The 26,836-nt window shown below is 45.2% G+C and overlaps 1 protein-coding gene across 1 annotated transcript in view; it reads left to right on the forward strand.

Moving 5' to 3' along the window:
* The window catches only part of SND1 (staphylococcal nuclease and tudor domain containing 1), a 408,553-nt gene that overhangs the window by 288,105 nt on the left and 93,612 nt on the right, over positions 1-26,836 (forward strand). Inside the window, exon 16 of the mRNA XM_037512772.2 lies at positions 25,123-25,232. Within this exon, the coding sequence (XP_037368669.2) occupies positions 25,123-25,232 (110 nt within the window). The remainder of the gene's footprint in view (positions 1-25,122; positions 25,233-26,836) is intronic.

The raw sequence follows: 26,836 nt of genomic DNA on the forward strand, positions 1-26,836 counted from the left end.
TAATGAAGTCAAATCAGACTGGTTAAATGACTTATTCCATTCAGCTATGTTTTACAGCCCTGGGGGCATCAATTGCTAAGAAAATAGACATTAAATCTGTATTCATCATGATCCTTCTGTGTTGATCTGGGCACAGGAACGGGCCAGGTTGCCATCTATATTCAGATCTTCTCTGAGATATATTTTAGAAGGGAGATTAGGGCCAGACTCTGAGAGCCTTTAAGGGATTATATCAGATGCTACAGTGTTATAGTGAAATTGGAATGAAAGCTCAACTTCTGAGAGACTCAATACTTGCCTGGCAGCTGCCAGGAATATTCTGGGATGAAGCTTAGGGGAAACTCAAGGGAAGGTGGGTCTTGGGTGAAGAGTTTTCTAGAGCCAGTTGTGTCCTTTCCTTCCCAGATGGACTTGGGAGGCATAGGCAAGTCCCTGTCAGAAGTGTGAGAAACCAAAAAAAGTGACTTGTCCTTCTTCTTGGCGAGGGAGAACATTCATTAAATGCATCTCTGTCCTTTCAGACCATGTAAACCCACTCATAGGGCCCTCTATAGGTTTTTATCCAGATAGTTACTTAACTGGGGATGGTACAAAATACATACACACCTGCTTTGCAGACTTGAATTACCTACTTGAGTAATTAAGAGGCATAAAAGTTTTAACATATCACCTAAATACAGTTCTGAAATAATCTTGTTATAGTCAACCATTGGCACCTTTTTTTATAGAGTAACTACAAATGGTGTTTCATTATAAATGCTTTTTTTTTTTCTTTTACATGATAGTGAGGTCTAGATTCAGTCATCTTCATTCTGCGCTGCTTAAGAAGCAAGCTAACATGAGAATGGAAGAAACCTTAGGATGATAGCAAAACAAATAAAATTAAATTCTTTGATTGAGTGTTTGCCACTGTACTGAACACGTGCAGCAAGCATTTGTTTTCAAAAAAGAAGGAAAGAAAGCAAAACCTAAAACCAAAACAACCAAAATTTAAATACCACTTTTGTCATATGAAATTGTCTAATCAGCCTCATTTTCTTCTATTGACATCATCAGCTTCTGTTTGTTCTGATGCTTCATTTTTAGTATCTTTATAGGCTTATGAAAGCAGAAAGATTGCCTTGGTTGGAACAAGCTTCTCTACCATTTCCTATGTCTCCATTCTCAACCAAAATAAAGCAACACAAATGCCAATGTCCGTTCCCTTGCCATGCCTTTGAGGCCTACCCGAAAGAAAAAGGGTATATCCTATCAAACTAGGTAAAAGGAAACAAACAAGACCCGCCAAGAACACTGTTACCCTTTGGAGACAGAAGAGCATCTTACCATTATCTTTGAGCGCTGATTGGCTGGGTCGTTCTCCACGTGTAACCTATGGGCTGCAGTGGCTAGATCATGTAAGCATGTTAAGGCTGTATTGCATAACTCTTATTAAGAGAGTGTAAAGTAGAATTAACTACACTGGTGGACATAATTTATGCCTTCCCTCATTGTTATTAAAAAGAAAAAGTAATTCCAGAGAATTCAAATGTACAGCTGAAGTACTTTTTGCAGAAAGGCGTGTGATGGATTTTCTCACTACTTGGAATTGCTGTGTTAGAAGGAAGATGGGGAAATGAAATGAATATAGTCAAATAAATTAAGCCTTGAAACCCAAATAGTGCTGTGTAAGCAAGCTGACTACAAATCAAACAGAGAAGTGTTTGCTAAAGAATACATGATCTTAGTTGAGGCTGAACAAAACCAGCCTCTTGGTACATATGTGTATATTTCTCTTGACATGCGCACAGAGTTGTTGTGTTTCCACTCCTGTGGTCTCAAATTTCTTTGACCAAAGGTGTCATCCATCCATGAAGAAGAAAACTAAAGAGCAAGTTTCCCCAAATGGCAAAGAGGAGTCTTTATCAAATGTAGACAAGCCTGTCAGTAAACAGTAAGGAGAACTTTGGTGGTTTTCCTTGTTTTAAGAATCCCTTGGTGATTTTTTTGCTCGTTTGCTTTTGCTTGGTTTTTAACATGTGGGATTTAATATTTTAACATTGTTCTGGCTGGCATAACCTCCCATCCTGGCAGGTTAGGTCATGGTATGGGTGACCACCGTCAAGCCCATGAGTTCATTCTTTAGCCCCTCCAGCAGGCAGCTTCTGATAGCCTTTTGGGGCAAGTGTTGACAACTGTCCATCTTCTTAGCTTACAAATGAGGAAACGGGCACAAAAATATTGAGCGCATTGTTAGGGTCAGGGTCACATGCTGTGTTAATAACAGCAGAGCTTTCATCCTGCGGACTTTTAGCTCCACAACTTGCACCCTGGCATAACATGTTCTTAAGTTAACTCACCTTTTTTAAACAGATTGCTCCGAAGTCAGGGGCCACAGCGAGTTTAGCATCAGTTCACATGACACTGTGATCTCTTAGAGTTTATAGAAAACTTTGCAGCAGAGGAAATTTTTCTTCTTAGAACCTCCAATCAAATCAGCAATTACTTTATAGCTTATTCCGATGATTGCATTCTATTTGATCTATTTTTCTCTGAGTTTTTCAACAGCCTTAGGCCAAAATCATTATGTTCTGACCTGAACAAGGAGATTGGGGCAGCTGGATTTGAAACTGAAACGCACAGCATGTACGTGGTGGATGAGCGTAAATGGCGGGTGAGAGAGGCGAGACTGAGTCGCACATTTCTCAACAGGGGTAATAGTGGCATTTGAAGCAAAACATTTCCTCTTGGTCTGTACTTGCTCCTTTTGAATGTCCTGGTACCCTCTGCCATAAGCTACATTGAGAGTATCCATAAACCCCTCCCACAGTTTTGCACATGCTCCCAGGGGCTGCTGCACAGACCCCATGGTAGATCTGCTGGCTGGTAGCAGTTTTGGAGACGGTACAAGGTAGAAACCAAGGGAACACTGACAAGTGTTCTCCTGCTTTAGGACTCGGCAGTCTTCTCCTTTTCAGTAGGCTCAGTATTTATTGACATAGTGGCAACTAGGGAGAAAACTCCCATGCACAAGTTAGTGACAGGGAGGGGGGCAGTGAATAAAAAATTTTGCTGAAATGGAAAAAATCAGCAAGGAATGTAATTTCTGCTTTCATGAAACTATCACTTTTGCCATCCAGGCAACAGCGTTTCAGGAGCATGAATAACAGCAACTTGATTTCCTCCCTTCCTGAATTCCCAGCTGTTGTCTGTTCTTCATGCTTCACAAACCTCAGTCAGAAACGAGTCCTGGCATCGAGGAGATACAGCCCTTCCTCCTCCTCAGCACCTTGCCCCTTCTGCTGGTCTTCACTCCTGCCATGTTCTTTAGGAACAGAAATGTTCTATTTATCCAAACTAAATTTCTCTGGTAGTATCCTTTTATCTCAGAGTAGGGTTCTTTGCATTTGCTGGGCAACTAAAGTTGCTAAAAATATCTCCAGTAGGTACAACAGGTGTCTTGGGTCATTTGGTCTCTCATCATTGGGATAGCCATTTTCTTTTTTTTTTTTTTTTTTAAGATTTATTTATTTATTCGTACAAGCACTGGGTACAGTCAGAAGCGTGGGAGGGTGAGAGAATTCACCAGAGCCAGAAAGGGGAACAGAACAGGCAGATTGACGAAATACACTGCTGAGGGGAGCAGCGGGCAGCAGGAGAGGTCTGCACGCCTTGTGGGACCCTCGCTGGTGGCCGGGGATCGAACCAGCGCTGCAGGGGCTGCAGGCAGCTTCACAGCCCAGCACTCAACTGCTGTGCCACTAGGGGAGGCCTATTGGGATAGCCATTTTCAAGTAGGGGTTTAGACCACAGCTAAGCATACCAAAAGTAATCAGGACAGTTCTCTAAAGTATTGATTTGTGTAACAACACGTACTTTTCCCAGTGTTTTCCCAGACTTCTCCGCCTGTGCTAGAGGAGGGCTGTTTTTACTGCCATTTAGCAAGTGAAAGTAATGAGAGTCAGAGACTCTGTTGCGTGGACAAGGTCACACAGCCTAATTAAGGATGGAACTGGCACCACCATACCACCATTTTCTCCCTCTCCTTTTCATGGACTGAGGGAGGAGACCAATTTGGTTTGTCCTCTTTGAATGTCAGAACAATGTTTCTTTTTTTTTTAAAGAATATTTTAAGCTTTTCAATTCCGATCTTCCATTGAGACATGTTCTTTATTCTTCTGCCAACAAATTGTGACCTCCTGTCAATCAAGTATCTCTGTCCCCCTTTCACCCACTCTGCTCTTGGTTTTGAAAGTTGTCTCAGTAACACAGAGACCTGCAGTCGCTGTTGCCTGATTTATGTATGTAATGTTGGAGAAAGTCATTTCCGTCATAGTGGAGAAGTAAAGCTTTTTGTAGAGTGTAGATGAATTACAAAAGAGTCCACTTTTTACGCTTTCAGTCCCCTTTGAATTTCTCTTCAGAGGTTTGATGATTAGACAGGGAAGAAGAAAGCTATGATAGTGGTTCTCAAACAGATCATACTTTTAATTAAAAAGAAATCTGATAACAGAAAAACCTATGTTTTGATAGTAGTTACACACCATTTGAATAATTATTACCTTTTTGATTTATGAAATTATAACAGAATTTTCCCAGAGAAAGAATGCTTAGGAGCACTTGTGCTTTAGTAAGCCAGCTACTTGCTCTGACTTAGAAGTGAGTGTTGTGGACAGATTTGGTATTTGCCCTCCCAAGGATAATGTACCTACTGTCCTACATCCTGAACTGAACTGTGGACAGCTCAGATGGAACTCGAGACCCTACCAAGACACATATGTTAATCTATACCTTCCTCTTCCCGTCCCGCAGCCCTGTAAAAGCAGCCTTGGCCTTTGTAAATACTGGGTGCAAAGGTCAACCACCTCCACTGTTGTCCTCAATGTATGTTGCTCTGACTAGTTTTATTCATCTAAGGGTGTACTTCAGGGTGGACTCCTACAAATCCTTCTTAAGACCTTCTCTGTGATCACATGGCATCCTTTACTGCCTCGTCATTGCAGGATCTTTGTAACTACGTGGCCATATCATTGTCTTGCAGTGTGTCTTTGTCCGGACTTTTGATGCATAGACACTAAATAGTGGGTCGGTTGGGTAAGTTGATGATCTATTAATCAACCTATGTATTGATCAACCTATTGCATCCTGAGGAAGCGAGTCACTGGCGAGGGTCCATTTCTCTAGTCAGTCGCTCTGAGTGCCTTAAACCAGAGAAGGAAACAGGGTGTGCAAAACCTCTTCCTCTTCCACCACACATCCTGGCAGGCTGCCTCCTTGTGCAGTGAGTGCTGCCATTAGTCCTCACTTAACCTTGTCGATAAGTCTTAGAAACTATAACTTCAAGCAAAATGACATTAGTGAAACACATCTAATATAAGCATTTCCTCCCATAACATCTTTGTGTTCAAGGTCAGCCAGGATTATTTTATTTTTCATCAGTGTTACAAACTAAACAGCGTTATTGGAATCCCTGCTGGATATAGAAACAGGTAAATGATTTAAGAGACAGGACGCTCTGTGTGTGGTCCTGACTCTACTCCCCCTTGCATGCAATGAGAAAGTTGGTCAGAGATAATCCCGAAGCTCTCTCAATAACTCCAGCTTTGGAAATACTGTGATATGCACCCCTTTTTGAGGGAGACATTTTGTGTAGTCATTAAAAATGTGGGTTTTAGAACCACAGGAATAGGTTCCTAATCTGGATCTACCATTTTTAAACCAATCTATTGATGCAATAAGTTACTTAATCTCTTTGCCTTAGTTTTCTCACAAGTACATTAGAGGTGTTATTAGTATTAAATAGCATGACACATGTTTTTAAAAAGTACTTAGTCTGGTGCCTAACACAGAAGCCAGCACTCAGATTGTAGCTGTTATTGTCACACCAATTTCTTTATGACCAGAACACATAGTCTCTTGATATACTTCAAAAAACTTTCAATTATTTGTAAACCTGGCTATATTTCCTAATAGATTTGTAAAAAGCCCTGCATAGCCTATCACATTATCTTTCTACTCAGGAAATGACATCCAAAAACAGAACAGAATTCCACAGGCAAAACCGGGACTCCGGCTGGCCCCGTGAAAGATGAGGTGCATTCAGCCTGAACTGATGGGGTACGATGGGAAGAACAAAGATAAGGCTTAGATTTTGTTCTTTATTACCACGTTCTCATGTGACCTTGTATAGGTCATTTATCTTCTGTGATTTCCTGTTGCCTTCTCTATAAAAATGCAGAATTTGGACTTAACAATTTCTAAAGTTCTTTCCAGCTGTAAAATTGTGATTCTGTGAATGCCTAAGTGATACATGTAGATGTCTTTGACGTCATTCCCTTTCTTTTTTTAGTCTGGGAAACCTAGGAAAGATAGGCAGTGTGATTTTTCTCTCCCTTTGGGTTCTGTGTGTCATAGAATTGTAGACCATGCATATATTCTCTAGGTCTTTTATACATGGAGTTATATTAAAATTTTCCGCCCCTGCCCCGATCTTCTGTTGACACAGACTGTTGTCCATTTTCGGCGCTCTCGTTAACTTTGACCCCTGATTCTTGCCTATTTGAGTCTTTTGTGTTTGTTGTTTGAGCTGCTCTTTATTAACGAAGTAGGTCTTCAAAGTCTCCACCTCCGTTGTAAAGAAATATCCCACATGAGGCCCATGTGTGGACTCTTAAGCAGTTCACTGTTTCACAGGATCACAAATGCAGTCGAGTCTAGTAGTCACATGATGGTTCCTTTGTGTTTACTGAGTTTTCACTCAGCTCTAAGCCTCCCTTTGCAGACAGATTATTTGCTGGAATTCCATTTTGAATAGTTTAAATCTGTCTTTACCATTTGGGATGAGGCCAACCTTTTTCCATGTAGCCCTTAAAGGCTATAGATGCCAGAGAGGCGAGGAGAGAGATTTAGAGTTACCAGCAAGGAAATGGGGGGTTCATGAAAAAGCACTGCTATTCAAAGGACAAATAAGTTTCATCGAACTGGCTTGTCTGCTGCAGGCGGGACTGTAGTTAAAGATTAGTTTGGCAAGTCATGTACCCATAAGCAGCCAGGACAGATACAGAGTTTTTCGAGTGTCCCAGAGGGCTCTCCCCTGGCCTCCCTCTCAAAGGTAACCAGGATTCTGGCTTCTGTCACCGTTGATTAGTTCTGCCATTTTTGTTTTTTTTTTTTGTTTGTTTGTTTGTTTTTTACATGTCTTTTTTTTTTTTTTTAAATAGAGGCATGTTTTATTTATTTATTTGTTTGGTTGGTTGGTTGGTTGGTTGGTTTATACATGCACTGGGTACAGTCAGAAGCGCGGGAGGGTGAGAGAATTCACCAGAGCCAGAGCGGGGAGCAGAGCAGGCAGAAGGACTGAAGTGCACTGCTGAGGGGAGCAGCGGGCAGCAGGAGAGGTCTGCGCACCATGTGGGACCCTCCTCTGGTGGCCGGGGAGCAGCGGGGGATCGAACCGGCACTGCAGAGGCTGCGAGCAGCTTCGCAACCCAGCGCTCAACCGCTGCACCACCGGGGAGGCCCAGTTCTGCCATTTTGAACTTCATCAATAGAAGCAAAGCCTTAGTTTACCCTCCTTTTCGCTGCGATCCATCCATGTTATTAGATATAGTGAAGGGCCCCTTCTTTCCCATTGTATTTTATATTATTAAGAGACCACTTTTCGCACAACATGAGGGTTTGATTGGAAAGGATTCAGACAGATGTCAAGGAGGTATGATTGCCACTGACCTGACCAGAGGCCCGGCAGCCTGGAGAAACTGCCACGGGAAGATGGAGAGGAAATAACAGGTCTGAGAACTGTTTAGGAGGATTCTAATCTATAGGATTTTGTTGGTTATTTGAGAATAGAGGATGGGGAAGAGGAGGGTCAGCTTTCTGGCTTGTAAATAATAAAATGTTTATAAGGAAAAGGTCATCCGGTCAATTTTTACACCTTGCATGTTAGATGCCTGTGGATTCTTGTAGGTCCAGATGAACAATAGAAAGGCCCAAAATGCAAATGAAGACTGTGAGCGTCCTCAGCCGATAGTGGAAATGTGACATTCAAAGATGAATGGGTTTGGATTTCACATAGTTGGCCACGATCAGACCACTGTGAAGTTCCGAGGCTTAGGGACAGTCAGGAGGGCAGAAACTTGGTGAGGCAGGAGGGAACCAGGAGATGGGTTGACAAGGAAGACCAAGCAGAGGGTGCCCCAACGCCTTAGGTTAGGACTGTAACCATCCTTATAGGGTTTGGGAAGAGAAGGCATTATGGGCCCTGTGGTGACATATAAAATGCCCCCCTCTTCTCCCCACCAGCCCCATTCCTAGCTCCTGTTCTCCAACTTTGTTTCTCGTATCTTTGGGTTATGTCCTTGTAGGTACCTGTCATCCACACTGACTGCCTGGGTCCTCTAAGGAGAATCGCCATGTTATTTCCTCCCCTCATTACTTCCCCAAACCCAGCAGAGGAGACGGTTTATGAAGTCAGTGCCTCTAAAGATCCAAATTGCATTTGTTTCCAAGCAGCCCTGAATCAGATGACTGTCCTGTCCTGAGCACCTCAGTGTGCTCAGGGACTCTCTCGCTGAGGGAGTTTGGCCACAGCCACCAGCTTATGGGCCTGCCTTGTTCAGGGGCCAGAGATGCGTTCACAGTGGGCTGTGCAGAGCCTCAGGGACAGCAAGAAGTACTGCTGGCTGGGAACGCCCTCCTCTTCCAGCCAGCTAGATGCCTCCTTCACTTACATAAGATGTGTGTGTTCTGGCAGGAAAGAGCTGCCTGAGTGAGTGTTTAGCAAAAATGATTTGTGTGGAGTTATTTTGAGACCCCAGGGGAGGGAATGGCAGCCAAGCCCTGCAGTATTTTAAACTGCATCACTCATCTACAGAAATTAATACGTTACAGTATCTCAGCCAGAACATTGGTAACAGGGAAATAAGAATGTCAGGGCCCCATCATATTCTGAGTGCCAGCTCTCTCTGTCCACACAAGGTGACTTCTGTGGACTGGACCAAATTCAGTTCCTCCAGATTCTCCCATCCTCCCCTGACCCTGCCTGCCCTGAAGGCGGGAAGCGGATGTGCAGGCGCCCTCTGTGGCTTGGCCTGGGCTTCGTTTGGAACAGCAATTGGATTGCACTCTCGTTCACTGTATAGGGAGCAGATGGGTTTTCTAATAGAGGAGTCAGCCCACTTTTATGGTAACCCAAAATTCTGACATTATTTAGGCGATTGAGCTTCCAGAGTTTCCAGAGTGGCTAGAGGAAATCCCTCCTTCCCTTCCAAAACATTCACCTTTTCTCCTGACTCGAGCCTGAACAGCTGTCTGCTATGGGTGGGTGCGTCACAGAATATAGGATTCTCCAATTTAGTGACAATTAGGGGAGACAGTCTCCATACGAAACACTTCTCTTGTTTTTGTTTCTCTTTCGGCTGTTAGGCTGTGAAATTTGCCTCATTGCTCCCCCACCCCCTTACTGACAGCTGTCCTCTTTGCCATTCAGGAGCTGTGTCTCTCTAGGACGGCTGTTTGAGATGGAAAAGGCCTTATCCTTTTCTCCCTGGCTTCACAGTGTGTAACCAAAGGGTTCCTTGTGCCGGGGTATCTGATTCCCTCCCCACCCCGAGGGATCCATTTGGACCAGAAGGCATCTGGGCACTTGCTAGACTGGAGGGAGGGTCTCAAAAGAACCCTGTTCATGATCATGCATTTTATTTCCAGAGAGCATACGTAACTTTAATGAGAGAAACTATGGGAAACACAGTTACATAGAGTAGGCACTCAGAAAGTACGCGGCGGCCGTGAGTCTCCAGATGCCTGCAAGGGTGTGCGGCCCAATGTTCTTTCACTTGAGGTGCTTTGTTCACAGGCCTCCATCTGCCCCAGCACTGCCCCACCTCTTCTACTAATCTGTAGAAGTGGAAAGGGGCACACTTTGGCAGAACCTCTGCTCGGGCGTGTGCAAGGTAGTGTGTGTGAGACTGACGCCTGCCACTTTCACCCCAAGCCAGTCACTGCTGTCTAAGAGGCTTCCAGTGATGACATGTCTTTCTGCTGTGATACTGGACAAATCTGGCATGACATTGAGTGGTGCTGGGAGATGGTAGCCAGTGGACAAGGAACAAAACCAAGAAGGTGCAAACACTAGCGCCTATGAAAGTTCTCGGGGTGCTGGAAGGACCTGGCACAGAACAAGGGCTTTGGGAGAGTTGAAGGGCAGGAGGCAGATTAAAGGGGTGGTTCCTCTCTCCTTTTTTCCTGGAATGAAACTTGATTCTCTGTCTGCTCTGCCCAGGAATTCACCCATTCTTCTTTCTGTAGTCTCTGCCACTTAAAAGCCACTCACACTCTGTGCCCAGCAGTAGGTAGGTGCGGTCCTGGCGTCTCTTCCCACAAATAGCACTTTCTGAGCTGCCCTGTGTGAGTTGAGTCCTCGGAGAGGGCCACCTCGGTTTCTCCACTCTTGCTCCCTCTCCTCTGCCCCTGCCCTCTGCGCTTAAGTGGGTGTTCACTCTCCCACCCTGGACCTGTGTCCTGGGATTGTCGCAGGCTCCAGAAGTCCTCATCGATGTGCGTGGTGGCGAGCTGTGTGACCACCCTCTCCCTGCACCCTCCCCCGCCACTTCCTCACCTGTCACACCCTTATTAGAAATCATGGCTTTGGCTAGCTGCTTACCAGGGACCGTGCCAGTGCTGTCCTTCAGCGGTGCAGCAGTGAGCACACCAGAACAGCTCCCCTCTCCCTTGGAGTCAGCCTCAGCCTGATGAGACAGGTTCTTATCTCCTGTCCAGCTACAGAAATTCAGGAAGCTTGACTGTCAGGTGCCTGATTTTCTCCCTCACTGTCCTCCCTTCTCTCCCGCTTTTCAACTGAAGCTTTGTATCCAGCATCACAGTTCAAATCCTGGTGCTTTAGTGCCCTGTTGCCACACTGTGACAGGAGCTAAAAAGCCTCAATTAAGTGCAAGTGGTGCTTTCACTGTCCCACTGGCTGCAATGATGGCTGAAATAGTCGTTTCTGCAATGTTGCCTCAGTGGAAAGTAAAGGATGCAGAAATCCTTTGCTTTCCCTCAGGTCTCCCAAATAGGGAAAATAATCACTTCAATAGAACAGGCTTTCCCTGAATCCTGCAAAAAGTGGATGCTAGGCAGTGGTTTGGATTTGCTGTCCTTTTTATCCCCGAGAGCCCAGTAAATGAGAGGAGGGAATGAATAGACTGCTTGTCACAACACCACCAGGGTCTCCACAGTGCCTGGGGCCGCTGCGGAGAGCCAGAGAAAGAAAGTGGGCTGGAAGGGAGGCCGTGGAGGCAGACAGCCTTCTCCAGGACAGGCTTCATCCCTCCCACGCAGTCCCTTAGGGTTCCCCTTCTCCCTTGGGCCCGGGGATTCCTCCTGCACTAATGAAGCCATCAATCTGCTACAGTGTCCTGCCTGGTCACAGGAAGAGAGTACCAGAATGCAGTCTCCCCACACTCTCCCCAGTGTGCCCATCAAAGGCAGCAAACATCACTCCCTACGCCCCCAAAGCAAGCTGCTTATCGCACACAACCCTCTACCCCATCAGACCTTTCTAAATAAATCAACAAGAAAGATATTTCAAGTTTGAGGAGAGCCTTCATATTCTGTAGAGGAATAACTGTGGCATGGTAGGAAATCAAAACCCATGTCCTAGGAGGACCTGGAAATGTTTAGCCTGGAGAAAATAAGACACAAGGATGAGAGAAATAGATGCTGTACTGTCTTCAAATATTTGAAGGGCTGTCAAGTGGGTAATGGATGTTTTATTTGGTCCCAAGGAATCGGATCAGATCTTTGAAGGCCTAGAATATTATTACGGACTTTTGATTTTATATGGTCAGCTGTAGGAAGCCCCTGAGAGTTTTGAGCCGAGCATTGTGCTTTAGGAAAGTGAATGTGATAGCTCTGTGTAGGAAGAATCTGTATAGAGGAGGAGGAGGGCAGGCAGGTAGGTCAGACAAGAGCCAGAAAATGAATGCAGAGTTGTTGAAGATTGGGAGGAGTCAATAGACTGTGTGAACGACTCTGGAGGTGAAATGAAATAAGATGTAGCCATCATTGGGTTATGTGGATTCTTCAAAATAAATTTTTGAAAAGTGAGGTTTTTTAGACTGGGGGTTGATAGTGCTAAAACCAGGAAAGGGGACTAGGGAAGAAGAGATTTAGGAAGACAATGAGTTTGATTTTAAACATGTTAAGCTTGGGGTATTGGCAGGACATCCGAGGAGAGATGTTTTGGGTATCTTAATGCTGTATTATTTGGTGCATATATATTTGTAAGTGTTGTATCTTCTTGTCATAGTCTATTACTTATTATGAAATCTCTTTCATTATCTTTCTTACAGGAAATCTGTTTTATCTGATAGAATTATAGCTGTTCCTGTCTTTTATCATCCTTTGCTTGTAGGGTTGTCATCCTGCCATTTACTTTAAACCTGTGTTGTCATTAGAGATAACATGAATTTCCTGGCAAAAGGTTTGTTTTATGATGCATTCAGGTTTTTTATACCTTTTTACTGGTGAATTCAGGCCATTTACATTTGAAGTGATTATTGAAATATGTGTACTTATTGCCATTTTGGGTTTTTTTGTTATTGTTATTTTTATAGTTTCTCTTAGTTCTTGCCTTGTTCTCTTCATCTGTTCTTCTGCTTTGACTGCTTCCATTTATATTTCCAAGGGGAGATATTTGTCAGACATTAGGGAATTGGGTTTAGAGCTTAGAGGACAGTTTGAGGTTATATGTCTCTGGGATCTGCATGATCACAGTGATAGGGAATGTGAGTATGAATGGGCCTTCCAGCGTGAGAATGGGTAGTAGAGAGTAAAAGAAAGGAAGCCAGGATATAACTGAGGGCCGCAAGAGGAGACACGACAGGTGTAGCTCAGAGAGAGAGGACGTGCAGTAGAGAGAAGTAAAGGACACAAAGAATTCCATGAAAGGGTTGGTGCCTGGTATTGAGTGCGATGTGGAGATCTAGTAGGACCGCCACTAAGAGATTGTCAGGTCGTTGATGAGAAGCTTACTTTTCCAAGTAGTTTTAGTAGAAAGATATTCTGAGCTCATGATCATAGGAGCAGGGACTCCTGTACAAGAAGTGTGATGGTGAAAGGATGTTGTCAGGGACCAGAGAGAAGCTGGTTTGAGGAAGAGCACAGAATGGCAATTCTGGAAATAGCAAGGCTTGAGTTTACAGGGTGTAAGTCTGTGCATGGAGAGTGGGGAAAAAAGGGAAAACATCACAAGTCCTGGAGAGGGGAAATTCATAAAACAGGATACAGGAGAAGAGAGTTGAGGGCATGCTCCTGTGTCCACTGCCTCAGGACTCATGGAGTCCTGTCTCTTTTGCTCTTACTTTCTAGGTTGCATCACTATAGGCTTTTTTAGTATTGTTTTAATTTTTATTATTTAAAACATTCTGTCAACCATAGTAATGTCTACTTCTGGGAAGTTGAACTCTGCCTCCCCTGGTTTTTTGTACCTGGTTTTTTGGTAACATCCTTTAGAATAAGAGCCAGCAAACTTTTTCTCTGAAGTGCCAGGTGGTCCATATTTTAGTCTTTCCCATAGGCCAGAGCTCTACCACTCTTCAGGGTAGAATACAGTATGTCCAAGATCAGCCTGTGTTCTTGGAGATCCTTGCTTTTTGGAACTTCTTTCCTGTTTTGCTTGTTTTTAATGATTTAAGTAAAGTTAGTGGGGTAGAGGACTCTTATTAAGAATTTCTCAGCTCTAGATTTCTATTCATTCTCCTGGGTTTGGGGATCTTAGTATTCCTGACACTTGCTGGTTTGTTTCTTCTCCAGTTTCACTGAGTATACCATTCTCTGGATATTTGGATTTCGCTTGCCTCAGGGAGGAGAAGCTCAGAGCAATTTCCTCTGAGTGAAAGCTCAAGAAAGGCAGTAGTTCGGAAGTACTTTCCACACTTCTCAGAACCATTTTGTTCAAATAACTCAACACAGCTTGGTTTGGAAAAAGTCACTCTAAATTTATGCAAAAAGTAGCTTTTACATTTGGCTGCCAGGTATATGCCAAAATACCTTCTGTAAGCTTATACTTGCCAGATCCTCGTGGGTATTTCCTAAGATTTTCTCCCTACCCTGCAGGTCTTCTCTGTCAGGCTGGACAGTAGATTCAGATTTTTCTGTCTACCCATTGACATGGAATTTAAAAGACCAAGATTGGAATTCTTTGGTGCCAAAAATGAAGAGGAAAAAGAATAAATCTAAGTTTTATATGATTCAAAGATAAAGTTGCATGTTTTAAAATAAGTCAGGGAAAGCAAGAGTTGAGGTTCTCATAGAAACCAACTCCCCCTCGCTGCTCAGACATAGGGTTGGTGCTTGTTAGGTGCTGTCTCCATGGTGCCACGGTGTTACATAAGAGCTTGAGCCGTGTGGCTTTCTTGTCATTGGAAAGACCATGTGGCCCTCGCTCTGACCTCAAATACACTGTTTTCTGCGTAGTGAAGACATGAAATGGTTGTTTTGATAGGGAAAAGGAAGAGAAATCCAAGCAGGGGGACATTTGGAGGGCAGTGTTCTTTCCCATGCCCAGTTGTGTCATTCTGCTCCTAGTTGAGGGCGACGTTATTGCAGCTGCTGCTCACAGCAAACCCGAAATGAACATGTGTATCGGGAAGCAGACAGCCTGCCATCTCCACCAACCCCTTCCCAAACACATCCCCAGAGACAGCCTGGCTGGATGGTTTATGGCCATGCTCTTGGGATGCCACAGGAAGGGAAAGGCCTCGTTAATCAGCAAGAGGTTTTTTTCTCTCTTTAAAAAATCATTGTTTTCAGATCTTGCTCTGCAATGGGGAGAATTATAAAAGGTTATTCTGGTGCTGGCCTGATTATTATCTGCTGCTCCAGCTCCATCCGAAAAAGGTTTTCTCCCTTTGGGAATGATTTCTTGGTGTCTAAAGCCAACTATAAATCAAGCTTGGTGAAGCCGGTTCTGCACCCTACCTGGCTAGACTGAGCCAGAAATCCAGTGTAAGGCTTCTAAGCCATCCCTTCCTTGTCTCTTCCTTAGATGGTGGTCACTGACTTAGCATTTAACACTCACTCTCCTTAAGATCTTAGATAAGAGTTGCTAGAATTCCTCATGAGTACCAAGTGTTAACTAGCATGCATATGGAACTCCAGCAGGAGATGTTATAACAGGTTTGTTGTATCTATTTCTGCTAGGTTTTCTCCTCTCTGGCATTCATTTAGCAGACAATTATTGCGTATCTTCTGTGTGCCAGATACTGGGGATACAAAGAGAACTAGAATATCCCTTATCCCAAGTAACTCCGGGGGGTAAGGGGGGTCATCCATTTACAGACTAACAACAACCGGAGATGAGACATATGAAGTCACCCCGTTCCTAGGTATAACACTGTGATAACTCCGATTGGAGAAACTTGAGGCATATTTACAGCCAAGGATGGTACCTCCTTTCTGGAGACGTCTCCCCTCCACCCTTTCTTCAAAAAGTGCTGCACTTCCTAGCCATTGTAGAGACTAGGCTTTATTCCTTCCGTTTCTAGCCTTTCAACCAATGCATCAAATATTACCAAATCAAAACAATCTAATAAAAGTCTACCCTAAATGACTGGAACTATGAACTACAAACAGCTTCAGTCTCAGCTTTTGCCCAGCACTGGCTCCCCTGACTACAATTACCTGAGGAGTCTGATCTGTTTAATTAGGTCCTCTTCTTTCTTCTTTTATCCCTTTATTCTGATCACTGAAAGAGCTTTAGCAGAGACATGTTCCAAAATTGGCCCACAAGATGCCACCTCCCCCGGGGTAGCAAAGTAGCAGTTTAGAGAACAAGAACGAGAATAAAGAATTTGAGACAATGCAAAATCCTTGTTTCATTTCTGACCCTTTTAATACAACTGGAGGCCTCATAGCATGTAGAACTAACTCTTAGGAACCAACTGGTCTACCGTTTGCCTGGCTCTTTGGGCCATTTTAGGAACATGAAAATGTCGAGCCAGCTGGTCCTAAGTGGGATGCTTTGCAGTTCTCATTTGTTAACTGATTCATTGACAGCATTTGCAGCTTGAGACCTCCTATTTATTTCAGCTTGAAAGCTTATGAGAGAGAACCAACACTAAGATTTCGGGGCATGAGATGTGTTAGTCTGAGAACCAACAATGTGAACTGACTTGGCATTACAGGTATATTCAGGTGACAGCCACATTCCTTAGAACCAGGCAGATGACCTTTCTGCCTCAGTATTTCATACCGATGAGGATTTTGTTCTTGACGCTTAGGGAAGGAATAGATGTCTAAATACTGTGAATGCTGAAGACTTTTGAAATTGACCTGGACCTAGTTAAAAGTATTGCTTTTGGGTTACATAGAGTTTGTGAGGTGGGTTTTTTGTGTAGTGGTTTTTTTTTTTGGGGGGGGGGGGGTTGGAGGGAGGATAGCAAAGGGAAAGTATAGAAAGGAACTAATTGAATGTAGGGTTAAAAATCTGAGCATCTGAATTATAAATAGGCCCACTGCAGCAGCAGGAACGCAGGCAGAGGTACTGGAGTGCAGTCAGTGTGACAGGAAGCTTATTTTGGTGTTCTTTCTGGGTTTTGCCTTGTCCTTGATGTTTACTCCAGGGGACTGCATGTAGAGAGAAGAGAGGTGGAGATAGTTTCCACCTGGGGTGCCTTCAGAGCATTCTTATCTAGGGTCTGAGCCCAGGGCAAAGATGCCCCTGTAGATGAGATAGTCTGGTGTCCAGCCCCTTCCCACGTGTCTGTCCCCCGGCCCTGTACTCAGCCCTTCTTTATCTGCTAGCCAGGCATGTGGCTAGAAGATAAAGCCTGCTTTTTGTTCTGAAAGTCCCACCAGAACTGCCATTTTGTCTTTCTAGTTTGATCAACAAAAGCCATATTGAAATTTCAGGGAGCAGTATTTAAAGCAGAAGTGTTTAGATTTGAATATTATTAAAGAAATCTTTCCCTAAATATAGAAAGTAGAATCCTGGTTCCCTGGTCTGGGTTGCCTTCACAAAGCAGAAGGATGAGCTTAGTGGCTACCTTTCAGCTGGACGATCGAACAGCAGCATTTTCATTTCTATCGGGAAACTTATTTATAACCCAGCAGTCACCCCCATGCTAAGTTTTTCCGATATTCCGTCCAGATTTTCTTTCCCCTAATAATTACACCCCCTGTTTTTCAGGCGATGCATTTTCCCTCCTTTCTTGTGTTTACACCTTTCAAATATTTGCAGATTGCTATCGTGTCACCCTCTTAGTCACCACTTTGCCAAGCTGTACAGATTTAGCACCTTTTATCTTCCCTTTAAAGGCAAGCCTCCCCACCCCTGACTCATTTTCTGCTGTTCTCTTTAAATGTGCTCCAGTTTTCTGCCTTTCCATGTGGCCACAGAGCCTCTGCGAGCTGAACACAGGGTCAGATGTGGGAATTGTTTTCGTCCTCAGTTGTACGGAAACTGGGCATCCTTCTTAGTTCTCCCACCTCGGGTCATGCTGACACTGCTGGTCAGCGCTGACCGCTTCCTCTCTACATTGAAACTGCATTTCCCAAGAGTGCAGATTTACAGACCAGTGGAGTAAATGGGTGTAGCTGCATTTCCTTTTTCTTCCTTTAAGTGTTATGTAACCGTGGGAAAGTCAGATGGATGGAGTCAGGGATTCTGCTGGCCCTGATCCTAGTGTTTGCATAAGGTCTACAACCCTGACTGTTTATTAGCCATTCCCTTCTCTCTGTTTACTCCTCAGAAGTATTTTTCATTAGCCAACATTTGTTGAGGATCTACAGTGCCACTGTATGCTCAGCAGTGTATAGGAAGCTAGAAAGAATCTGGACATGACCTAGTGCCCACGCTAAGAAGCAATTTCTGCTAAAGTTTTCATTTTACTTGGGTGGCAAATACTATATCGTCATATAGGGGGAGAGAGCAAATTAATGGGACCATCCAAGAAAAGCATAGCAGGTTCCAGGATAAGGTCTGGTTGGCCAGATTCTGGGACCCAGAGGGTGAATGTGGTTCCGAGACTGCCATAGTACCTCAGGGTAGGTTTCCTGTATTCATTGTGCTCTGGAGCCCATCCCACCCTGCTTGCTGCCTCCTTCCTGTGGCACATGATGGGCTTGCACGTTGCCCAGTGCCAGCTCCAGAAAGAGAAACTTTTTTTTAAAATGTATTATGCATCCGAGAACTGGGGTGTAAGCCAGAGGTACAGCGAGTGAGAGGATTCCCCATAGACAAAGAGTGGGGAGCAGAACAGGTGGATCTACTGAAATACACTGCTGAGGGGAGCAGTGGGCGAGACAGGAGAGGTCTGCTGCGCCATATGGGTTAGCTCCCTGGCTGGGGTTCAAACTCATGTCGCAGTGGCTGACAATAGCTTGATAGTACTGAGACTTTAACCCCTGCGCCACCAGGCAGGCCCCAGAAAGAGACTCTCAATGGCTCACCTAATACAGTGCTCTCTTCCCTCCGCCAGCCTGACTGCAGATGGATGCCCTCTCAGCAGCAGCAGCTCCACCTCCTCCCTGTTGTTCCCCATCTTCTGCCCTGACCTTCGCCCCTAACTTGTAGCAGGGAAGAGGACAGAGGCCAAGGTCAAATGCTGTAAACCATCACTGCCTCTAGCTAATGAAGGGTGTGGCATGATGAGCCCTATGACTGACCCGTCTAGTACATTCTACCAAGTCTCCAGGACACACGTGGTCACCTACTGTAATCCAGTTATCACATTGTATTCTTATTGGTGACTTAAATTCAGTCACCTATAATAATAGAGTTTTGGTTGTTTTGTTTTGTTTTTAAGATTTATTTTTATTTATACAAGAACCGGGGTGCAGGCCAGATGCGCGGGAGGGTGAGAGGATTCACCAGAGCCAGAGTGGGGAACAGAACAGGCAGACTGACGAAATATACTGCTGAGGGGAGCAGCGGGCGAGACAGGAGAGGTCTGCTCCTCATGTGGGTTGCTCCGAGGCCAGCGGGGATCGAACCGGCACTACAGAGGCTGCAGACAGCTTCACAGCACTATGCTCAACATCCTGCGCCACCAGGGAGGCCCCTAATAATAGAGTTTTATTCAGTGGTAGAGGACAATGTCTTCATGCTGGTAGTTAAGCTTTACCAACACAGTCTGTCTTTTTCTTCATTGAGTCCTCACCTTCCAACACAGTGCCTGACCCAGAGTAGGCACAGATAAGTGTTTGGAAATGAAGGGAAGATGGCAGCTAACTGCACTGTGGTATTGCTAAGTCTCCTTAGTCGTCGGAAGGCCAGGATGATGTCTGCTGCCTCTCTTGTGCTTCCTTCGCTCGGTAACGTCCATGACATCATGGACATGCGCAAATCATGCAATACGTCCCGCTAACTAAGCCTTCTGATTGGTCATTGTTTCAACTAGAGTTCTGTTTCCCTCAGCTAATGCCTGATCTCTGGCTTGCTGGACTAAGTGTCACTGGAGAGCTGTCCCTTGCAGCCTAGCCACATTTGCCACACTTCCCTTTAGATCCCACCACCCAATCAAGGAAAAAGCAAACGCACTTTGACCCCAGAGGGTCCGTTACCACAAGACCCAACATGCAGTTTGTTATCTTCAGAGCGATACAGACTCTCACATTGCCATCAATAGAATCTCCTCTATAGCCATTATCGTATCATTAACAAGAATTTGTACTTGTTCCAGTGCTGATGACCAAAGGATTTGTGTGAATTGACCTACTTAGTCAATGTCTCTAAATGTATAATTTCTTTTTAATGGAACACTCTACAGCTTAACATTTTACTTTTGAAAGAAGGCAACCTGTACTCAGGGAGTCAAAGCTTGGGAGAGGAATCTCAAAAGGGCATATTCAAAATTGTAGGGTTCTATGACCAGAGGAGACTTTGGAGCACCTTCATTTTATAGATAAAGGCCTTGGGGCCAAGAGAGGTTTTAGCCATTGTCAGTGGCAGAGAACACAGCAACGTGACGTGCTGACAGCTAGTGATGAGCTTTCTCTCTGAGCCATATAAAATTGGTTTGTCTCGGTTTAGTTTTGCTTGAAGTAGTCTTGGTCACCCATGCTATCCCAGAAAGCTTAGAAAAAAGGTGAGTTATAGGCAGACAGGCCTGTAGGGTTTTAAAGAGGTCAGGGCACCATATGGAGTGCTAGGGAGACCAGGTGTCTTGCCTGCCTCTTCTCTTGTCTGCCCTTGCTGGGGGTCAGCTGAGAAGGGCCCACAGGGATATCTTTCTTCATGTGACCCTGCCCTCTAATAGGGAGGGAAAAATTGGCCAAGAATGTTTGGGATTTTTCGGTAGTTGCAGGGTTTTGTTTTTGGTTTTGTTTAATTCAAGCAAAGTGTTTTTGTGCTTTGCGTGGCTTGTGTCAGGGGTGAGCTTGGCACCTAACCTGTACCTGCGGCGTAGGACACTCAGCAGCATTAAGCATCCTTATCAGCAGCAGCCCCGTGCTGGTGCGTTATCAGAAGACAGCTATTAGCGGGAATGCACGATCCAGAATCACTTGTCTGGGGAGAGCTTCTGGAACTCTGGTGATCTCTCACTTCATATTTACTATCTTGGGAACTCTCCATTGCTCCATGTCACCTGCCCGGCTCAGCAACTGCAGCCTCCTATTCACTTTTAAAGAACCCATCTTTCTCTCCCTTCCTCCATTTTCTTAACTTTCACTTTTTTAAAGTCCATTTTATTGGCACCAAAGCCGCCCAGTAGGGACATCAGCCCAGGACTGCAGTTGCTGTCTGAGTAAAGGTGCAGCGTGACCTGGGTTTACCTGCTGACCAAGCACTGGGACAACAGGGCACAGCAGAGCTCTCGTAGCTGACAGACAGCACGAGTCCTCACCTGGTTGTCAGCGGTGACATCTGTCTTTCCAGCTTGAGAATGTTAACACCTGTTTCATTCCTCTTGGTTGGTAGGCAGCATATTTCTTGCCCTATTCCTTGACTCTTTGGGACACAAAACCAAATCCACAAGCTGATAAATAAATGCTCAGCGTAGCCTTTGAATTCTCCCAGAAGGCCTCAGGGCTGCCCCAATTCTCCCAGCCTTCTGACCTCACACCTCAGTCTGTACCAGTGTTTTTCACATGTGGGTCTTGGCCCATCACAAATCTGAAGTTAATTCAGTGTCAGGGCCAGGGTTACTTTCTTTAATGAAACAGAGCAGAGACCATCAGGGTATAGCACTTCCAACCAAGATTAATCATTGTCTCATGGAAACTTATATGTAAGTGGCTATGCCCATATGTCAATGTGTATGTGGGTCATTCACAATACAAATTAAAAGTTTGAAAAGCACTCATCTTCACAATCCTTCATCTGCAGAAGTAGCTTGACTTAGCAGATTTCTGACACTCAGACATTCAATATCATAAAACCCTTTTATGCAGGCCCTGCCCTGGACCCCTGATCTGGTAGTCGAGTCTGCCTGCCCAGCCCATTCCCTAAGTACCTGCCTATGCCAGCCCCATATCTAGGAATTCCCTGGCCAGCACACAGTGCCCACCACTGTGCTCCAGTCCGAGGGTGCCCAAGACTCCACCCCATGACCTCCCCAGGGCTGAGCACCAGGAGGGCAGTCTACACTCCAGCCATGCCTGTGCTCCCAGATTCTGCTCGAGTACCCCAGGACCCTCCACTCCTACATAATCAGCATTATCGCTCTGCCATGCTCAGTTACAGCGTTGTTCACCTCCAAATCTTCACTGTTTCTCACTAGCTTTATTTTTTTTTTTTAAGATTTATTTTATTTATTCATGCATACAAGAACTGGAGTCCAGGCCAGAGGTGTTGGGAAGGGATGAGAGGAATTCACCAGAGACAGAGTGGGGAGCAGAACAGGCAGACTGACTGAAATACACTGCTGAGGGGAGCAGCAGGCGAGATAGGAGAGGTCTGCTGTGCCATGTGGGTCAGCTCCCTGGCCGGGGATCGAACTCAGGCTCAGTGGCTGGCGATAGTTTGATAGCACTGAGACTAACGCCTGCACCACCTTTAGTATCTGACGATCTAGATTATAGGGTTCAGATATGCCACACAGTAACTTTGTGATTTGGTGCGTATGATCCTCATCTGGAAATATCAATCACAGAGCCCAGAGACCTCAGCAAATACCCACTTTTTCCCTCCTGGCACTTAGAGGTGGGTTTTACTCTGGTACCTGTACTCACTGGGTCTGTTTTTAAGTTGCAGCTTCTCTCCATCTGCCCCAATAAGTCATGTTAGCTAAGCCGAACTGGAGGACCCTGAGTTGATATGTGACCTTAAGACTGATTTCAGCTGGGAAGGGGTTTCTTCTGAGGCTACAAGCCAAAGAGAAGTAAGAGTCTGTCCAAAAGAAAAGAAATAATTGATTAAAGCAGGTGTAATACTCTAGTTTGCAGGCAACCTCTATGTCCCCTCTCTTTCCTATCTGTGTGAACGGTGTGGGTGTGCATGGATGTGCTTGCTTTTTCCCCAGTTAAATGGGGGCAAGCAAATAGCCTGCTTCAGCTTCTTCCTCTTGAAGAGCTGGAGCTCCACTGCTGGGAAGCGGATGTCACAGAGGCCTTTGAGTCTAAATAGACTGTTTGGGGTTTGATCACATGGGCCCAAAAGGCTTTCTCCAGACAGATTCTGAATCCATTTCAGCTTGATTTGTTGAACTCCCTGGGCTCGGTGAGCCATCTTGTCTTCTCGGTTTAATCTATTGGTGACCCCCAAGACTCAGAGTGAGCTGGAAGGAACTCTTGATCTCTGAGGTTTCAGAATACTGAGAAAGTGACAGAGGAATAAAGTAGGTACATCTATTCAGTCATATTCAGAAATTTTTGTGCCTTTTTAGTGAAAATTCTTTACCCATTTCTCATTGCTCTGTGAGTTAGTTGCCCTAGTCTCCTTCTAATTCTGGTCCCCAGGTGAAAACTACCCCATTCACAGCACCCCAGTTCTGTCCCACCCTGCGGCTGCTTAGTGTTAGAAACAAAGTGAACACTTGTTCCAGCCACATACTCTCTCCTGCAGCAACGCTAGTTCTCTGGTTTTGTGGTCCCAACAAGCTCAATAGAATTGTTTCCTTTTCTCTGACAGTCTGTTCTTGCTTCGTTTGCAGATATAAAATGAAAGTGTTCTTGCTATTGATGTTGTGAAAATCGTGGGCTATCTTTCATTCCATTGTACTCCAGCCCCATCTCTCCCTTCAAGGTGACTCCCAGCTTCCTTAGCTCTCTGAGTTTAATGCTGATACTTTACAAAACTACGTTCTACTTCTCCCTGCAGCCTGGCCCTGAATTGTAGGGCTGAGGCTGCCCCAGGACCTTCTTGCACCACTGGCACCTGGGAGCACCTCCAGCTGTCATGTCTTTGCACGGCCGGGGCCATGGGCCTGGCCACCAGCCCCAGCTGCTCCTGGGCTGCAGCCTGTCTCCTGATGCTGCACTCCTGTCTAGCGTGTCGTTTGATGTGATGTATTCCCTTTGTGAGGCCTTGAGGCTTGGAGCGAGAGCTCTCTTCTTGATCTTCTGAAAACCCAAGGTATAAACTATTCCCGTTCCTCTGAGCTTTATGACCTTGAATCTGTTCTGTGGCCAGAAACATGAACAGTCACCTGGCTTCATCCATAAGAGATGTGCCTTCTGTCCCAGCAGCAGTGGCCCCTCTTCTCCCAGAGGCTCCCCAGAAGGTATTTGCAGAAGGTATTTGCAGTCACTGAGATGCCTGCCACTGTGCCTCCCCACACCACACCTCTGTCCCTTCACCCCAGTTGTTTGTCATAAGCATTCAGAGACTTGGAGCCTGAGTGCATCCTCAGGGTGCACCATTTTGACTATTTCGATCATTTTCTTTTCCTGTGTTTCATTCAGACTTCATAATGCAGCATATTTCATGGTCTGTCACAGAGGACCACTGTTGGTGATAAATATATTTGCAAAATGAATGAATGAATCAGAGAGAAAGAAAAGGCAATGTCAGTTGATTAGTGATATCTGTTTTGTATAAAATACTATCTTTGAATCTGACCAGCCACGTGTGGAGTCAAGATGACAGATTGCACCTCCCTGGTGGCCTAGGGGTTAAGTCTCAGTGCTGTCACCACTAAAGCCTGAGTTAGATCCCCAGCCAGGGAGCTGACCCACAAGGCGCAACAGACCTCTCCTGTCTCTCCCACTGCTCCCCTCAGCAGTGTATTTCAGTCAATCTGCCTGTTCTGTTCCCCACTCTGTCTCTGGTGAATCCTCTCACCCCTAAATCTGGCCTGCATCCCAGTTCTCTGCCAAAAAAAAAAAAAAAGAATACAAAATTTTGAGCATGGATCATTGCTAATAGTAATAATAATGATAAAGATAATTAGAGTTAAAATGTATTCAACTTTTCCATATGTCAAGCTTTGTAATAAGTATTTTACATACATAGGCTTCCACGTTCGCACAACAACCATATGAAGTAGATATATTATTCTGCCAGTTTTACAAATATGGAAACCGAAGCTTTGACTGGTCAGGGTTTCAGAACTAAGAAGTGATAGAGTTGGGAGATGACTCCTGGTCTTTGTGGTTCCAGGCGCCCAGTATGTCATCGGTATTCTGTTTCTTCTGTCTCTCATTCTGGATGAGAAACTGTTAGTATCATAGGCCAAAATATAGCCCAAGGACAGGGGGGGGAAGCGTGTTTGAAGAGGAAAATGATGCTGATTGAGTTAACACTTTCAGATTTGATGTGAAAGTCAGGTTGTAAAGAGAGAATGTCTGGGAGCCTCCTGGAATGGATCTCGGGAACAGCATGGCTGAGGCATCAGTCTAATCTAGGTGAGAGCCATTTGTGAGTGACTGTTAAAGCTTTAAGACTGTAGGCCTGTGCGGAGCCAGACGTGCAGATGACAATTCATCCCACATCTCAGTGGATGTGTTCCCTGTACATCTCTGGGGAACTCTCTGGGCTGGCTTGATAATTCCCAGGGCTTGTAGCTGAGATCCCCTGTCTGTTGCTGCTGCTGTGATATTGGTTTTTCTACCTGGTAGAACCAAGCTCCTCCCCTTCTCCCTTTCGCAGGTGCTCGCCTTCAGATCTAGGGCCTGCCCATTTGAGTCGTCCAGGCACTGCCCTGGCTGGCAACAGGCCTGGTAGGCCCTCTCCTCATGCCTTCTCCTCTTCTCCTGACACAGGCATTGAATGCCCCAGAGGAGCCCGAAACCTCCCAGGCTTGGTGCAAGAGGGGGAGCCCTTCAGTGAAGAAGCCACACTTTTCACCAAGGAACTGGTGCTGCAACGAGAGGTAAGGACGTCTTCCAACTGCTGCTGGTGTGAGGAGGGCAGAGAAAACGTTTTCCTGCCATGTCAGAGATCAGTGTGTCCCTGTTTCCAATGCTCAGCCTCCACGTCCGTGTTCTGTCTGCCCACATCTTATTTCCTGGAGCCCTGCATCATTGGCCAGCCACCCCCAAATTTCTGCTCCTCACCACTGGTGTCCTGGGATGCACGGTGAAGGCCAGGCCAGGCCAGCCTAGCCAGGATCCTGATGCAAGGAGCTTACAGCTTTGCAGTCCTCCTTGGCGAATTAGCCTGAGCTGCCTGCCTCCAGCTGGATTTAGAAGCTTGACTAACCCTGTCAGGGGCCAATTTTCTTTGAACATTTATTTGTATCTTTGAGTAATTGCATTTTCTGTAGCGGGTTTTCTGACTTAATTTAATTGTATTTCTGTTTCTGCCTATTGGGCTGGCTCTTGCAGGCAGGAGTTAGGCTTCTGGGCTGCTGGTGCCTATCTACCTGCTAATTTGTATCAGGTCATAGTCAGCAGATCCATCTTCTTTCCTGGAGTCTGCCAGTCACTCATCTAGCAGGTGGGCACAAGAAAGGAATAGCAGGGGAGTGTGCTGGACTCAGGCTTAGGATTTTAGATCTGCCTCCTTTCTCATTTCTTTCACGATCAATCCACAGGGACCCTCCAGCTTTCCAGCAATATACGATGCAAAGAGCTAAAAATTGTGGGGCCCTAGAGGTTACCTCACTCATGGGCTTTTGTAGCTCCTTCAGATAAGACATGTGGACTTCTTTGGAATGTTAAGTGAAACAAATATCTGTGTATAAATTTCTGCATCTTTCTTTGGATTGAATCGCCAGTGAATGTGTTCTGTGTGAGCGGTCCGGAGACCAGGCTGGCCCTCCTTGCTTGTGTGGGACGACCCTGGCCTCAAGACAAGCACCACTTTTACTTGTGACCAAGCAGTATTTTGCTGCCAGTGCCTCTTTGGGATTTCTCTAGCTCTTGCCATCTCATTTTGTCGAAAAAGTAGTGTGGTCAAAGGAATCCCGAGTTCTTCGAGAGTGATGCTTCGCAAACAACTATAACCACCTGGCTATTGCACCTGCTCCTTTGCCAGTACAGTGGTTGGAGATTTGCAGTCTTAACCCCTAAATTTTCGCATTCACACTGCCTCTGGTTGGTTTTTTCATAAATCCATGCATGTGTGAGAAGAAGGAATTCTCATATTGGCATGCAAGGTACCTTCCCCACGCTCCCTACTTTGTAACTGAACAACATAATTTGAATTTTTATCAGCTAAAGATAGCCCCCTCCTAAAGGAGTATCTTAAGATTCCAACACTCCAGTTGTCTGTCAGTGACTGTTGGATATTTTAGATGTGACACAGGGATTAGGTAGAGGGGCAAATATTTCAGAATTTCCTTCCATGCAGGTCTTTGAATAATGATAAAGGCAGTCAGGGTCATGACTGGAAGATAGTGATCAATTCTGGTTTGTTGGGCTTCATGTAAAGGGAGGAAATCCCCTCACTGACTTGCCTGAGATATTTGTTAGTAACATTGGCATCATTTAGCTATCTAAAATCCTTTTTGTTTTGTCTCCTATTTCTCAGCAG

This window comes from Talpa occidentalis, unplaced genomic scaffold (genome assembly GCF_014898055.3).
Source record: "Talpa occidentalis isolate TD23 unplaced genomic scaffold, MPIMG_talOcc4v2.1, whole genome shotgun sequence".
Lineage (NCBI taxonomy): Eukaryota > Metazoa > Chordata > Mammalia > Eulipotyphla > Talpidae > Talpa > Talpa occidentalis.